Genomic DNA, 17,291 nt, shown 5'->3' on the forward strand with positions numbered 1-17,291 from the left:
ATGGCTGGAAGGGCCGAAAGGTCCACTCCTGAACCTATTGTCTATTGACCCTCACAATTTTATGATAAGTACTTGCAATGTTGCTTCTATTTATTGCTTATGGTAAATGCTCCCTTTGTCCTCTATTTAACTATTCCTAAGCCTGATCTCATATAATTTGAAGATAGACACAAAATGCTGGATTAACTCAGCAGGGTGGGCAGCACAGCTGGAGAGAATGGATGGGTGACGTTTTGGGTCGAGGCCCTTCTTCAGACTCATATAATTTGACATTATGCAAGGCATTAGTGTGGAAAAGTTGTTGCATCTCATATGTCGAACACAATTATTGACAAACACATTTTGAAGATGTGGTTTCATCAGAATATACATAAATATAATAAAATTGCTTTTTTTCACAATGTGTATCAGCAGATTAACTAGCATCTTATTAAAATACAAATACCTTTTTCTATGCCCTCTTTTAAAAAGGCAAAGCAAATCAGGTCAAAACTTGTTTTACGCAATTTATGTTAAAAAATTTGCTTGTTATTGTGAATAACATTGGCATCGGTCAATTATCTTTTCTGAGAGAAACAGCCTCAGGCATACGGTGACATTCCTGCAAAAATAAAATTATTTCTTCTGATTTTCACGGTGTGGTAAATGAAATACATAATATACAAGAAAAATATTTGAAAGGAAGGAAATGCCTGAGGTAAATTAAATATTTCCATGTTATATCCTTTATGCTGTCATTTTAACATACCAGCAACAATGTGGCTCCAAATGTCAAACAGAAGACTATTGGTCCTGCCAGATCAGTCTCATTCATAATGCTGCCATCTGCTGGTTTCATCGGATTCAGAACTGTTAACGTTTTTTGCCAGAAGTGATCAAAATTGATCCCAATCTCTGTGAATAGGATAAAAGTGTGATTTAGGATTCACAAAAATAGTTTGATTCTCTGTTTCTCACTTATCCTCCTTTGTTGAAGACTCTGCCTATTGGAAATATCTCAACATCTACCTTATATGCCCAACCTCAACCCCTTAGGATCGCGTGTAATGGAACCAAATCTGTGCAGTGTTCCTAGTATGGCCAAGCTTTGGTAATAGCTATTGTCAGCTGTGGTAAAGCTGTAGCATTACTTCCCTTTCTAAACTTCAGCCCCCTTGCAATAACAGCCAATATGCCATTTGCTTTCCTAACAGGTCACTAAACGTTTTGTGTTTCCTGCACAAGAATACACAGATCTACCCGCGCTTCATCAAGTTATCAATGTGCTGAAGGAGGCTCTATGTTCAAAATGTTAAGCTGTGAAGGTTATGTGAAGTGACCTGATATGTCAGTCAATTATGCCGCGGTCACTGTAAAAATCACCGTGGGACAGGCCCTTTAGTATTTAGCTTCTGAGGCAAAAGCCTAAGAAGGAGGATGCAGATCAATCACTATTGCTGATTTGATCCATGTCTGGTTTTACTATTGCCAACCCGATCCATAATCCATGCCGGGCTTCCACTATGCTGTCCTGATGGTGTGCGATAAACTAAGACCTCAGTTTAATCTAAGATGCTGTACCTTGCAGATACCTTGCAGATGCCAATGCCATGGTCTCTGTACTGGATTGGATTGGATTCAATTTTATTGTCATTGCACTTTTCAGTGCAATGAAATGGTTTAGCCTGCAGTCATAACATAGAATAAATAACAAACAAACACTCAAAGTTTAAAGTCCCAAAGTCATTGTCTCTTCCCTCCTTGCTCTCCCTCTGTGCTGAGGCAATCCAGGCCTCCAATGTTGTGACCCCGCCGGGTGATGGTGAGCAACTCCCGCGGCTGAATCCGAGCTCCGCAAACTGGCCGGTTCAAACTCTGCGGCCCGGGGCTGTCGAAGCTGCCAAAGCTGCCACCCTCCAGTCCAGCGGACGCAGCTGTAGTTGCGGGAGCTCCAGAAAAACAGGTCATCAACCTGTGACCTGCGAGCTCCCGACGATGTCGTCTACTGGCCCGCGGCCGAGCCTCCGAGGCTCCAAAGTCGGGTCGGAAGTTGGGTCGCACCGCAACCACAGCCCCAAAGTCGGCTAGACTCGCGTATGTATTCTTAATAAATTACCTTTTATGAAGTTAGCCGACTTAGTTTTACTTATACTTCTTACATAGAGGGTCTGAGCTATAGGGAGAGGTTAAGCAGGCTGGGACTATTCCCTAGAGTGCAGGAGGATGAGGAATGATCTTATAGAGGTGTATAAAATCATGAGAGGAATAGATCAGGTAGTTGCACAGAGTCTCTTACCCAGAGTAAGTGAATCAAGGACCAGATTTAGGTTTAAGGTGAAGGGGAAAATATTTAATAGGTATCTGAGGGGTAAAACCTTCACACAACGAGTGGTGGGTGTATGGAACAAGCTGCCAAAGGAGGTAGTTGAGGTAAGGACTATCCCAACGTTTAAGAAGCAGTTAGACAGGTACATGGGATATGGGCCAAATGCAGGCAGGTGGGACAAGTGTAGCTGGGACATGTTGGCTAGTGTGGGAAAGTTGGGCCAAAGGGTCTGTTTCCACACTGTATCACTCTATGACTTTAAAACAGGTGTTTCATATATATGTAATAAAATGGAATCTTTTGTTTTATCTCAAGAGTATGCTTTATTAAATTTCTCTTCATTTTGTGTTCTCAGCATAAATGCTTGTCTTATTTAATGAAAATAATATTTACTGACCCAGACATTTAATTATTTGGGAAATGCTGCACATTTTTCCAGTTGGCAAATTTCTGCCATGTTGCACTAAATGGAATTGGATAATTTGATTTGTTTTGGTGATTCCTCAAGGGATGAATCTTGGTCAAGAAACAGAGAGATTTCTGGTCAGCTTTAAACAGTCGAACAACCTGTCACATCTGTTTAACAGTTCACCTGACTCTTAGGACCCCTATCAATATATCACTCCCAGCTTAGAAACATAGAAACATAGAAACATAGAAATTAGGTGCAGGAGTAGGCCATTCGGCCCTTCGAGCCTGCACCGCCATTCAATATGATCATGGCTGATCATCCAACTCAGTATCCCGTACCTGCCTTCTCTCCATACCCTCTGATCCCCTTAGCCACAAGGGCCACATCTAACTCCCTCTTAAATATAGCCAATGAACTGGCCTCGACTACCCTCTGTGGCAGAGAGTTCCAGAGATTCACCACTCTCTGTGTGAAAAAAGTTCTTCTCATCTCGGTTTTAAAGGATTTCCCCCTTATCCTTAAGCTGTGACCCCTTGTCCTGGACTTCCCCAACATCGGGAGCAATCTTCCTGCATCTAGCCTGTCCAACCCCTTAAGAATTTTATAAGTTTCTATAAGATCCCCTCTCAATCTCCTAAATTCTAGAGAGTGTAAACCAAGTCTATCCAGTCTTTCTTCATAAGACAGTCCTGACATCCCAGGAATCAGTCTGGTGAACCTTCTCTGCACTTAGATTATTCATTACGGTTTTGGTGTTGGATTAAATGCTATAAACCCAGCCAAGCAATGTCGTCTCTCACAGTATGTGAGTCTATTACACCAAGGTTTCAAAATAAAGTTTAAAATACCATGGTAATCAGATACATTTCAATTAATAGTTCCTCAGCTTTAATTATGTAATATTCATGTAGAATTTACAACATATATTTTCAAACCACGTTAATCTATCGTTGTCTGACATGACATGTTGTTCTCAATTTTCAGAATGTGCCATATCTGTCTCCAAGTTTATGGATCCTTGAGGAAATGTCTCACCTAATAGTATATGTGTTGATGTGTTTTAATCTCATTCTGAATTAAAATAGAGCAGCCATTGGTGATTTGTCTATTTGTAACCAGGCATGTTATAGTGGTGAGTGAAGCAGTGCAATATCCTCAATCACAAAGTTTTTAAGAAACATGTATTTCAAAGTACAGGGAACCCTCTGTCAGAGATAAAAAGATAAATCATAATGGAGCTACCACCCATATCAATATTTAATTGGAGCCCTGAGTGGTGACTTTAAATTTATGATGCATTTTTTTCCAGTATGTTCTTGGTGAAATCAGTCATGATATAGGGACCATGGCTATGCCAGGTCCATGATTTAATTTAAAATATATGTGAGCGCTCCTTGTAGGTAAGGTTATCATTCATGAAAGGTTGTTCAGATCAACTATTCTATTCATGAAAAGCAGTTTGATCTATAATAGTAAGATTAAACGCGAACTTACCAGTTTGAAGTTTTATGAGGAGTTACAATGAGGGACTACATGAAGAAGACCCCGTCCAGCCGCACACGCGTCAATCTTCAAAGCAGCGGTGTGAAATCACAGATAATAGTGACTGAAGTATAATAGTAAGATAAGTGAGGACTAGAACTTCCAGATTACCTTTATGAGGGGTGGGAGCGGAGGGCACGTAGTCCCTCATCGTAACTCCTCATAAAATAAAGATCAAACTTCAAACTGGTAAGTTCTCGTTTAATCTTACTATTTTACTTCGGAGTCACGTAAGTGACTACATGAAGATTTCAAAGCTATGTGATTTCATGCCGTAGATTCAAATCCAGGCGTCTCACTGCATTGATTGACTCTGAATGAATAAAGTAATCAGCAATGCATAACCATAACATTGATGCAATCGGTTAATGGTTTATTTATCACAACAATAGTAACCCCTCTATCCCAGGGGGAAACTTAACACTGAATTCAAAACAGCACCACCAAATACCCCAGGTTCTGCAATCTCCTTATGGTAATACTTGTGAAACATCCGTTCACTTGCCCATCCTGCTGCCGCGAGGATATGGTCTATTGTGACGTCCAAATTCTTGGCTGCCGATGTTGATGCCGCCCGGGTGGTATGAGATTTAAATTTGTCAGTATCAATATCTGCATCAACCAGCACCTGCTTCAGCCACCTTGAGATAGTCTGCACCAACACTTTCTTATGCGTTTTTTTATGGCTGATAAAGAATGCTGATTCTGCACCTCTTAAGGTTCTGGTGGTTTCAATGTAACATCGTAAATGTGACACTACACATAGGCATGGATCCGTATGCTGAAATTTGTCACGATTCAACATCCATTCTGTATTGTCATTGAATTTACGTGACCTGATGTCTGCAATTATGTTGAATCCACCTGGTAGGTAGATGGCCGAAAGCCAAATGTTTCTGGTAATACACCAGCTCCAGATCATGTTTGCCAATCTATCACAAGATTCTGACTTGATTCCACCCATATGATTAACATACGCTACTGCCGTAGTGTTGTCAATCTGTACCTGAACATGCAAGTTTTGCATATTAGAGCAATAAGCTTTAAGCCCATAAAATGTTCCTAAAAGCTCTAGGTAATTGATCCCTTGTACATGGAGCAAAGGTTCTTCCTCCACATTCCATCTACCTCCACAGCTGGAAATAGTATTAGTAGTGCCCCAACCTAGAGGACTTACATCAGTCTATAGAATAGTGGAAGGTGTTTCAACCAGAATTTCCCTGGAAGCATTTGAGACACTCCTGATCCACCATTGTATTTCAGTAATAGCTGCAACTGGCAATTGCATGGGCCTGTCAAAATGCCCTGAATGTATCCTCAATGCCTGTACCTTTGCTCGCTGTAATTGCTGATAATGCAGTGGTCCAAACTGCAAAGCTGGAAATGAAGCGATTAGTTTGCTAAGCAAGCTTGCCACCTGCCTAATTGAGGGTTGATGCTGTGTAATGAGCTTGATACCACCTTCAATTAACTGCAGCCTTTTATCCTTGGGCAGAGTCACTATCATGTGCTCTGAATTAATAGTGAAACCCAAGTAATCAATTACTGTGCTTGGTGACAATTTGAACTTATCTGGAAGGATAATAAACCCCAGCCTCTCGAATGTGAGCTTGACTATTGACACCGATGCTTGACTATTGACACCGCCGAGTGTCCCCCACATTCAAAATATCATCCAAATAGGCCATTACCAAATGGCCCTGAGCTCTTAGTAGTGCTAAGACTGGCTTTAACAATTTGGTAAATAGTCTAGGAGCTGAGGTTAAATCATAGGCAATGCTTTAAATTGCCATTATTGACTCATCCAGCTAAATTTTAAATATCTCTGACCATTACCATGCACAGCCACAGAGTAATATGCACCTTGAAGATCTATGCTAACCATGTAGCATTTTCTTGAAATTAGCTGTATAGCATTGGCAAATGTCTCCATTTTAAAATGTTTATACTGTATAAAGGGGTTAAGACTCGTCAGATCGAGAATAATTCTACACCCACCATCTTTTTTTGCTCTAGAAAAAATACTTGACACAAATTGGTGGTGTTGGTGAACTGACATCTCAATGACCCCTTTTTTACACAATATTTCAAGTACTGCCTGAATCTCAATATTCTCTTCTTTTGAGAAAATACGTGTCCGGCTTGAAACATGTTGAGTAGGGGGATCCAAATATGGGTAGAATTCAATTCTAAACCCCATAATACTGCACAGTATAAATGCATCAGATGTTATTTCTTACCATTCTTTTAGGAAGAATTGTAATCTTCCCCCAACTTGTAAGTCTCTTTCAGGACCAGACCCACCTACCTCGGGGTTTGCTGGTGACAATTGTTGTCCCCTGCTCTTAGTGGGAACACTGTAACCTCCACGTGCCCCAGGAGCAGTGCGCCAATAACGCGTATATGGGAAGGGCCGACTTGTTCCTTCACCGGCCCCAGTCACCGCACGTCAGTAGGGAAACTGCCTTCGAACTGATTTGCCAAGCACCGGTGGTTTCATCATCCCCACGGTTTTTGCTTCTTCATTCAGGTCTTTTACCCTTTTGGCTAGATCCTCTCCAAAAAGCAGATTAGGTAATTGAATATTAGTTGGTTTACAGAGCCCCGCAAATTTAGGATGTATGTTAGGCCTTATAGCACTTTTACGAATACGGTTTATTTCAAAGTGTGCACTGCACATGAGTGCTAAGGCATCCTGTTGTGATACAGACACGTGTTCTTCATCCAAGCCTCTGGCGAAAGCCGTAATGCCTGACCCCAGCAACTTCAACACCCGCTGTAATTTCATTTCTTGTGCACGTACTGCAATGCCCAAATTGCCCCATATTACATTATTCACTGCTGGGACTGCTAGCAGTGCGCAATTCTGCGGGGTTTCATATTTTTTGACAATCTCATCCATAGTCAGTTCCTGGAGCTGATGGGAGAGCAAGTAGTTTATTGTCATTGCTAATTCGTCTCCCAATGGTTCCCCTTTCAGTCTGGGGACGGCAAATTTTTGGGCCAGACCTGGTATTTTAGGCTCTGTTATTGGGCTTTGGTCCTCATATGATTCGTCATCCGAATCTTGCTGCCCCGTAAAATAATCCTCCTCATGATGGAGGCGATCTGGTATCCCTGCTTCAGGTGCTTCCAGCGCTGGCTCTCCCGTAGGCCCACGCATAGCAAACCCTTTTACCGGTGCTCTCCGCGTGGGCTCTCCCGTAGGCCCGTGCTTAGGCAGCCCTCTTTCAGGTGATGCTGGCACTGGCTCTCCTGTAGACCAACGCATAAACTGTCTTTCCTCAGATATTGCTGGCACTGGCTCTCCTGTAGGCCAACGCATAAACTGTCTTTCCTCAGATATTGCTGGCACTGGCTCTCCTGTAGGCCAATGCTGAGCCGGACCTTTTCCAGGCACTCCCTGCACTGGCTCTCCCATAGGCCAACGCGGGCTGTACTCCTCCTGGAGTGGGTCCTGATAAATCATTTTCCCCATGAGGAATTCTAGATTTGCGACCCGAGTAGACATAATCTCTGTCTGAGAAGGGGAAAACTCCGGGTCTGACTCCTCAGAGTCTACTGGCCGAACAGACTTTTCTTGGCCTTGCGCCCTAATGGCGCAGCAACGGTACTTTGTATGACCGCTTCTGTAGTCGACTCCTCAAGCGGGTGCCCGCTACTCGCAGACCCGCGGTCTTCTCGAGTTTTACCTGCGGTACGCCTCCTCTTTCCTTTACGCACTTTCTCCATTCTAACGTATAGCACACAGCAGTCTCTTGGAAGAAAGCGACCTGAAAGCGAAAGTGAAACCACTTCAGGCTTTTTAAACTTACCGCTTGGACAACCGGTCGCTGCGCTATGCGTCTGATGATATGACGCGTGTGGGGCTGGACGGGGTCTTCTTCACGTAGTCACTCACGTGACTCCGAAGTAAAATGTCCATTCCTTTAGCAGTAAAGGGGTATATCATGGATATGATTTATGTTTCAAAAGGACAGAACAGGTACAATAAAAAGGCAATAATTATATTTGAACAGTACCACCTGCAGCATCTATACATAACTAAAACGCTGATCTTGTTATCTTCCGGTTTGGCGGTCATTATATTTTTTTGCGCAAGAACGGTTTACGATAGGGCTACAATTTGTTGCCAGTTCACTCAGGGTTCTCCAATGCTGTGATTGCACCAAGTTTAATTCCAATAGGTTGAATGTCGTAAAAGTTTGCAAGGTTTAAAAATCTTTAAAACCGCGCGATCGCAGATCGATCTCTTCTCCTGCCTTCCAGCGTCTTGCGGATTAGTCTCTTCCCCTGTCACTCCCCGGGTCAGTCTGCCCCTTCCTGCTCCATTGCGCCGTTAGTGGAGCTGAGGATGGCCCGCGGAGGTTTCCAACCGGACTTTCGGGGGGACCAGAAGCAGCCCTGCCCCAAGCAGCAGCCCTGCCCCAAGCAGCAGCCCAGCATCGAAGACCCGACCCAGCCCAGCCCAGAGTGGGCGATCCAGCCCAGCCCAGCCCAGAATCGGAGATATCGCCGATGTTGCCAAACGGAAAGCAGAAACTCTGATCCCGGCAGAGGAAAACGGCCAGCGACCAGCGCCCGCTGTGAGTTCCCATCGCACCGTCAATTCCAGCCACTACCCCTCTGGTCCCCCTCGCTGGCTCCTCCCCCCTCCCCCATAATTCCCCCCTCTTTTCTCCCATCTTTTCTCCGAGGTCACTTGGCCCACACAACCCACCCCTCCTCCACACACCTAGCTCCCCACACACACCCCCACCACACACACAGCCATCCACAAACCCCGCCACCGACACCCCCTCTCACCCACAAACCCTCCTCTCCCACAACCCCTCCTCTCCCACAACACCCCATCCCCACAACCCCCCCTCCCCCACATCCCACTAACCTCCACAAACCCCCCACAAGCCACCCGCCCCCACAACCCCCCCCTCACACACACCCACCCACACAGACCCAACCACATACATCCTCCCAGACACACCCCCCCCCCGCCCACACACACCCCCCTCCCACACACACACCCCACACATCCCTCCTTCCCCTCCCACAACTCTTCCGCCCATACACACCTCCCCCTACCACACACACCCCCACCCCCCCTCCCCCCACACCGCCCTCTCACCCCCGTCCACACACACCCCACCTCCCCTCACTCCCACCCCACACCCCCCCACCACACACCCCACTTCCCTCCTCCCCACCCACACATGAAGAGGAGGGGGAGGGAGTGCTGGGGATGAGGGGAAATGAGCCGTGCTTGCGCAGTTAGAGGCTATAGGTGAGTGGTGGAATATTGCGTTGGGGGAACGGGTCCCAATTAGTCTAGCATCTATATTATTAAAAGTCTGATCTTGACCACTTCCTGTTGTTCTGTATATTGATTTTAGAAAAAACGCTGCCACTTACGGCTGTGATTTTTGGCCATCTTGCTCGGAGTCCCGGAGGGAGACAAGAGGATTTTTCCCATCGATGAAAAATAAAAGTTATTAGTGTTTAAAAAATGTTGAGATTCTAACTCCTGAAGGCCACGCCCCTTCCAGAGGGACTATAAAACCCAGAAGTGTTGAGTGCCTCAGTCAGTCTCTGCAAGATGGGGGAGCGAGAGGGTCACATCTCTGAGCTGTGAATAACTCTGAACACATGTCTACTAAACTGTGAGTGGTTTTATTGACCTGTCAGTGCCCTTAATGTGGTTTGAAAATATAGTTTGGAAATGCTAAAGCTGTGTTGCCTTTGGTTTGGAAATGCTAAAGCTGTGTTGCCTTTGGTTTGGAAATGCTAAAGCTGTGTTGCCTTTGGTTTGGAAATGCTAAAGCTGTGTTGCCTTTGGTTTGGAAATGCTAAAGCTGCCTAATTAAAGTTACCTTGCATAATTAAAGTTGCCTTGCCTTCTATATATAATTAAAAGTCTCATCTTGACCACTTCCTGTTTGCGTTTTATATTGATTTTAGAAAGAAAACGCTACCACGTACGGCTGTGATTTTTGGCCATCTTACTCAGAGGCCCCCTTCGCTCATCAGGTGCCAAGGATTATTCCCATCGATGAAAAATAAAAGTTATTAGTGTTTAAAAAATGTTGAGAATCTCTCTCCTGTCAATCATGCCAAGAAGGCCACGCACCTTCTGTTGGGAGGGGGGAGGGACTATAAAACCCAGAAGTGTGGGCGTGGCTCAGTCTCTGCAAGATGGAGAGGTCACGACTCGCTGTCTTTAGTGGCCTTGCTCCCTGCTTGAAATGGTATGAAACTGCATTTGAATTTGGTGGCCTAGCACCCTGCTTGAAGTGGTAAGAAACTGCACTTGAATTTGGTGGCCTCGCACCCTCAAGAAATAGCCGTCAACTGCCAGCTGACCAGCCGTGTGTGAGTGAGCTGCCAGCACAACCGGCTTGAGTGACTGAGCCGCCAGCCCTTCCCCCCACCCCCCCCCCCCCCCCGGCAACCAATATTGGAATTGGTGGAGCGGTGGAATATTTAATTAGGGGACCAGCCCTCCCGTGTGATGCTGGGACCCAACGGGTCCCACTTAGTCTAGTATATAATATACCTGTGAGGCTTGTAAAGTAATTTGCTTGTGCCATCCCTTGAAAATTGATCTGATTGAACATTGAGGACTGTAGAATTAGGCACACTTAATCAGGTGCAAATGTAAACTAGATTGCTTTATTTTTCACTCTACTCCTTCATGGCCTGGGTCAGGTTATTGCTCTTGTGTACATAAAATGAAAAAAAATACACAAAATGACTCCAAATGGGTCCTTTTCAGAATGACAGGCAGTGACTAGTGGGGTGCCGCAAGGCTCGGTGTTGGGACCCCAGTTATTTACAATATATATTAACGATTTAGACGAGGGAATTAACTGTGGCATCTCCAGATTTGCGGATGACTCAAAGCTCGGTGGCAGTATGAGCTGCGATGAGGATGCTATGAGGCTGCAGGGTGACTCGGATAGGTTGGATGAGTGGGCAGATGCATGGCAGATGCAGTATAATGTGGACAAATGTGAGGTTATCCACTTTGATGGGAAGAACATGAAGGCAGATTATTATCTGAATGGTGTCAGATTAGGAAAAGTGGAGGTGCAACGAGACCTGGGTGTGCTTGTACATCAGTAACTGAAAGTAAGCATGCAGGTACAGCAGGCAGTGAAGAAGGCTAATGGCATGTTGGCCTTCCTTGCGAGAGGATTTGAGTTTAGGAGCAAGGAGGCCCTACTGCAGTTGTACAGGGCCCTGATGAGACCGCACCTGGAGTATTGTGTGCAATTTTGGTCTCCTAATTTGAGGAAGGATATTATTGCTATTGAGGGGGTGCAGCGTACGTTCACCAGGGTAATTTACGGGATGGCGGGACTGACATATGAGAAAGAATGGGTCGACTGGGCTTGTATTCCCACGAATTTAGAAGGATGAGAGGCAATCTTATAGAAACATATAAAATTCTTAAAGAATTGGTTAGACTAGATGCAGGAAAAATGTTCCCGATGTTGGGGGAGTCCAGAAACAGCAGCCAGAGTTTAAGAATAAGGGATTGGGATTGAGATTGACACTGAGACAGTTGTATCGGGCTTTGGTAAAACCACATCTGGAGTATTGTGTTCAGTTTTGGTCTCCTAATTTGGGGAAGGACATCCTTGTGATTGAAGCAGTGCAGCGTAGGTTCACGAGATTGATCCCTGGGATGTCGGGACTGTCATATGAGGAAAGATTGAAAAGACTAGGCTTGTATTCACTGGAGTTTAGAAGGATGTGGGGGGATCTTATAGAAACATGTAAAATTATTAAAGGACTGAACAAGCTAGATGCAGAAAAAATGTTCCCAATGTTGGGCGAGTCCAGAACCGGGGCCACAGTCTTGGAATAAAGGAGAGGCCATTTAAGACTGTGGTGAGAAATAACTTTTTCACCCAGAGAGTTGTGAATTTATGGAATTCCCTGCCACAGAGGGCAGTGGAGGCCAAATCACTGGATGGATTTAAGAGAGAGTTGGAAAGAGTTCTAGGGGCTAGTGGTATCAAGGGATATGGGAAGAAGGCAGGCACGGGTTATTGATTTGGGACGATCAGCCATGATCACGATGAAGGGCCGAATGGCCTCCTCATACACATATTTTCTATGTTTCTATAAGGAAAAAGTTCTTCACCCAGAGAGTTGTGAATCTGTGGAATTATCTGCCACAGAAGGCAATGGAGGCCAATTCATTGGATGTTTTCAAGAGAGTTAGATTTAGCTCTTAGGGCTAAAGGAATCAAGGGAAATGGGGAAAAAGCAGGAACGGGGTACTGATTTTAAATGATCAGCCATGATCATATTGAATGGTGATGCTGAAGCGAAGGGCAGAATGGCCTATTCCTGCACCTATTTTCCTATGTTTCTATTTTCCTATTCGTCTCCTCCAGAGTCTGAAGAAGGGCCTCGATTCAAAATGTCGCCTATCCATGTTCTCCAGAGATGATGGTTGACCTGCTGAGTTACTCCAGCACTTTGTGTTCTTTCCTGCTCTGGTATAATCTAGAATATTTAGACTTTGATGATCCTTAATGATTAACACCATGAAAACTAAGACTGTGCAATTTAGCAGAGGTTAAGACAAGGAGGGTGCCTGGTCATCAAACTTCTGAAATTCATTTAGGAGAGGAAGAACTATATCAAGTCTCTATCACACCAATAATTCTGGTGGAGAGCTGTTTACTGACTTTCACCAAGGCCATTGCACAGCTAAGGGAGGAATGCTAATTTCTAATTTGACCATAATTCCTTTGATCAATGTGTGGAGTTGGTGGAGATGGAGACAACACAACGTGTGAAATCTGTAACCGTGTGTGTGGAAATACACCAGCAACCTTGCATCACTTGTACAGAGTGCGGTGAACCAATTCCAAATGCAAAAATCTTGCAGAATTACCTTCTAAAAGTGGTGGCTCATCATCAGTGCCTCCATATATGGTGGATGTTGGGCCGAATGGAGTGTAGACCTCAGATGGTTGTAAGAAATGTCCTGCATAGAGTTCTGAAGTCTGTGTCGTTGCTGAAGGAACAAATACTTTGGGCTCAAACCCACTGTAAGAAAAACATGAGAGAAGCAGTCTATTTAATAACACAACTTCAAACGCTTGAAATAATTTATGTGGAAGGTAAATAGTTTTAAAAGGAGATAACAATTTTTATTTTTTATTTTTTATTTTTTTAATATTTTTATTAGCAATTGCACAAGGATAAAACATTCGGCATCTAAAATTATACAATTATTGTACAGTTTCATTTTTAACCTTATAACCTGAAAATGAGAGAAAAGAAAAGAAAGAGAACAAGAGAGGGAAAAAGTGAAAAGTGAAAAGACAGCTCGAAAAAGCACAAAGAAAAGACCCCTAGACTACCAAGTTAGTGTGGCCGAAAAGTGAGTAGAGATAAAAGAGAAAAAAATGATAAAAGGAAAGTGGAGATATACCTGGAGAAATTCAGCAGATGCAGCAGCATCTATGGATGTTATCCATATCTTCACAGTAGGGACTGATGTTTCCAAAATTTAAGTATTAGTTTTTTCGCCGTTATCAGGCCTTAGTTAAGGAAACGTCTTTGAAATAATGTTAGTTCAGAACAGGTTTCTGACGTACCTAATGTGATCTATTCTATGTCGGGGCCCAATTTTATTTTAAGTATTTTAGAAAAAATATCAAAAATGCCCCTCCAGAAATTGTGTAACTTTATACAGAAGGCAAAGGAGCGGGTTATGGTTGCTTCTTGAAGGAGACACTTATCACAAATAGGGGAGACATTTGGGAAGATCTTATTCAGTTTAGACTTTGAGTAATAAAGTCTATGCAGTATTTTAAATTGTATTAGTGAAGGCTTTCCTCCCAACTATCTTTTAAAATTGTTAGGCCCAGTTCATCTTCTCAAGCTCGCCTAATTATTTCCGACGATGGAGTTTGTATATTTCAAAGGGTATTATAAAGGTATGATATTAACTTATTTGAATCAGACTTTCTATTCATGCATTCATCTAGTATGTCTGGAACCATATATTGACAGTCTTGTGTGAGTGATTTCACATAGTCTCGTATTTGAAGGTATCTAAAATATTGGCTACCTTTCAAATGATATTTCGATAGTAATTCTTGAAATGAGAGGAGAGTCCCCATCTCATAAAGGTCTCCCAGCTTTTTAATTCCTAAGCGTTCCCATTGTATAAACGCCATATCTAAAGTAGACGGTTTAAACAAGGGATTATTGGTGATTGGTAAGAGAAGAGATAAATTTCTCAATTTAAGCGTTGACTTCACCTGTTTCCAGATTTGTAAGGTGCTATGGATTATCGGATGTTTCTCATATGCTGATTTCTTCAGATTTATTGGACAGAGCTATATTAAAAGGCAAACAATCTTCGCTCTCCAGTATTAGCCAGTTTACCTGTTGGCATGTATCATCCATCCAATAGATTCAATTTTTAATAACCGTTGCCCAATAATAGTAAAACAAATTAGGGAGAGCCAGTCCGCCGATTTCTTTAGGTTTACATAAATGTCGTTTATGAATTCTGTGAGTTTTGTAATCCCAAATAAAGTTTGTGATCACAGAATCGAGTTTTTTTTTTATTTTAGGGAGAAAAATCGGCATTGATTGAAATAGGTACAGGATTTGTGGAAGGAAGATCATCTTTATGGCATTTATCTATATTACTAAAAGAAAGATCTTGACTGCTTTTGACACTGCGATGTGATTTCCGTGAGAACGCCACCACTTACGGCAGTCATCTTTGGCCACCTTGCTCAGAGCCCCCCTCCGCCAGACTGGACTGGAGGATTTTTCCCATCGATGAAAAATCAGAGAGATATTAATGTTTTAAAAAATGTTGCCATTCTCTCTGCTGCCCCTGCTGGTGGGAGGGGGAGGGACTATATAACCCGGAAGTGGTGTGCCTCACTCAGTCTCTGCAAGATGGAGGAAGCGAGAGGATCACGTCTATCTGAGCTCTGAATACCACTGAACACATGTCTACTCAACTGTGAATGCCCTTAATGTGGTTTGGAAATGAAAATATGGTTGCTTTGAAATGCTGCACTGCAACAAAAAAAATGGCTGTTGTTGGTGATGGTAACTTCTTTGAAAGGCTGCACTGCAAAAAAAAATGGCTGTTGTTGGTGGTGGTAACTGCTTTGAAAGGCTGCGCTGCAAAAAAACAAATGGCTGTTGTTGATGGTGGTAACTGCTTTGAAAGGCTGCACCACAAAGAAATGGCTGTTGTTGGTGGTGGTAACTGCTTTGAAAGGCTGTGCAAAAAAAAAATGGCTGTTGTTGGTGGTGGTAACTGCTTTTAAATGGCTGCACTGCAAAAAAAAAAGGCTGTTGTTGGTGGTGGTAACTGCTTCGAAAGGCTGCACTGCAAAAAAAAATGGCTGTTGTTGTTGGTGGTAACTGCTTTGAAAGGCTGCACTGCAAAAAAAATGGTTGTTGTTGGTGGTGGTAACTGCTTTGAAAGGCTGCACGGCAAAAAATTTGGCTGATGTTGGTGGAAACTTGATAACTTCCTGTTTGCACTGAATATTGATTTTAGATAAAACGCTACCACTTACGGCTATGATTTTTGGCCATCTTACTCAGTTCCTCGACACTCATCAGGTACAGAGGATTCTTCCCATCAATGAAAAATAAAAATGTTATTAGTGTTTAAAAGAATATTGAGAATCTCTCTCCTGTCAATCATGCCATGAAGGCCACGCCCCTTCCAGTTGGAGGGGGAGAGATTATAAAACCTGTAACTGTGGGTGTGGCTGCTCAGTCTCTGCAAGATTGGGGGGAGAGGAATCTGAGTTGTGAATCAACTGAACACACAGGTGGAACATTGCGTTGGGGGACCATCCCTCCCGTGTGGACATGGGACCCAACGGGTCCCACTTAGTCTAGTTCTACCTATGAGGGAGTTCGGAAGTGTTTTCCAAAATTGAATCAGGGCATTTAGTTTGGTAATTAATGGTGGAAAATTTGCTTGAAATAAAGAAGGGTATTTTCTAGTTACGTAAACTCCAAGATATTTAAATGTTTCCGTAGCAATTCTAAAAGGAAATTTTAGAAGGTGTGTCGGGTCTTGAGGTTTTATTGACATATTTTCACTTTTGTTCCAGTTTATTCTACACCCTGAAAAGGAACCAAATTCTTCTATAAGATTTAGTGTGTTTGAAATACTAACTTGGGAGTTGGTAATATATAATAGTACGTCATCTGCATACAGCGATATCTTATTATAAGAATATTTAGTATTATAGCCATGAATGTTCGGATGTATTCTTATGCATGTGATAATGCACACCCTTGTCTATTGCCCCTGGATAATTGAAATTTAGGTGAAAGTGTTTGATTAGTCAGTATTCTGGCAGTCGGCTTGTTATATAACAACTTTATCAATGAAAGAAATAACAAATTAAGATGCAACCAATTGGTGAATTGCCAGGATGATGCTTTGGAAAACTGGATAGAAAATATAAGCCTGCAATGTGAGAAATTAACTTTCTGTATTGAATTGAATTGATAGAATTGATAGAATTTATTGCCACACAACCAGGGTCGGTGGAATTTTGGGTTGTCAGCAGCGGTACAATAATAAAGAACACACAACCACAATAAAAATGTAACACAAACATCCACCACAGCATTCATCACTGTGGTGGAAGGCACAGAACTTGGCCAGACCTCCTCCATTTTCCCCCGTGGTCGGGACCTCCACCCTCCGCAGCCGTTGCTGCGGGCGTCCAGATGGTAAGGGACAAAGTCAAAGGCAAGGTAAGTCCAGGATCGGCTCTTCCCCACCGGAGACCGCGGCTTCAGGCTGGTGTAGGCCGCAGGCCGGCGATCGAGGATTTAAAGTCCCCGCAGCCAGAAGCACCGCAGACCGCAGGGCCGGTGGTCGAAGCTCCCCTCCAGGGGTGATGGTAAGTCCATGCCGGACCCGCGGTAGAAGTTGGCCACGGGCCGGCAGTGGTGGCTTCTTCTTCCCTCGGGTCCCCCATGAGGGATCCCGGGCTGTAGACGCCG

The 17,291-nt window shown here is 43.5% G+C and overlaps 1 protein-coding gene across 1 annotated transcript in view; it reads right to left on the reverse strand.

Moving 5' to 3' along the window:
- Positions 1-17,291, reverse strand: part of yipf7 (Yip1 domain family member 7) — a 55,962-nt gene that overhangs the window by 29,095 nt on the left and 9,576 nt on the right. Inside the window, exons 3-4 of the mRNA XM_033027949.1 lie at positions 13,168-13,322; positions 749-894 (exon numbers count right to left, since the gene is read on the reverse strand). Coding sequence (XP_032883840.1) covers positions 749-894; positions 13,168-13,322 — 301 coding nt within the window. The remainder of the gene's footprint in view (positions 1-748; positions 895-13,167; positions 13,323-17,291) is intronic.

This window comes from Amblyraja radiata, chromosome 1 (assembly GCF_010909765.2).
Source record: "Amblyraja radiata isolate CabotCenter1 chromosome 1, sAmbRad1.1.pri, whole genome shotgun sequence".
NCBI classification, from domain to species: Eukaryota; Metazoa; Chordata; class Chondrichthyes; order Rajiformes; family Rajidae; genus Amblyraja; species Amblyraja radiata.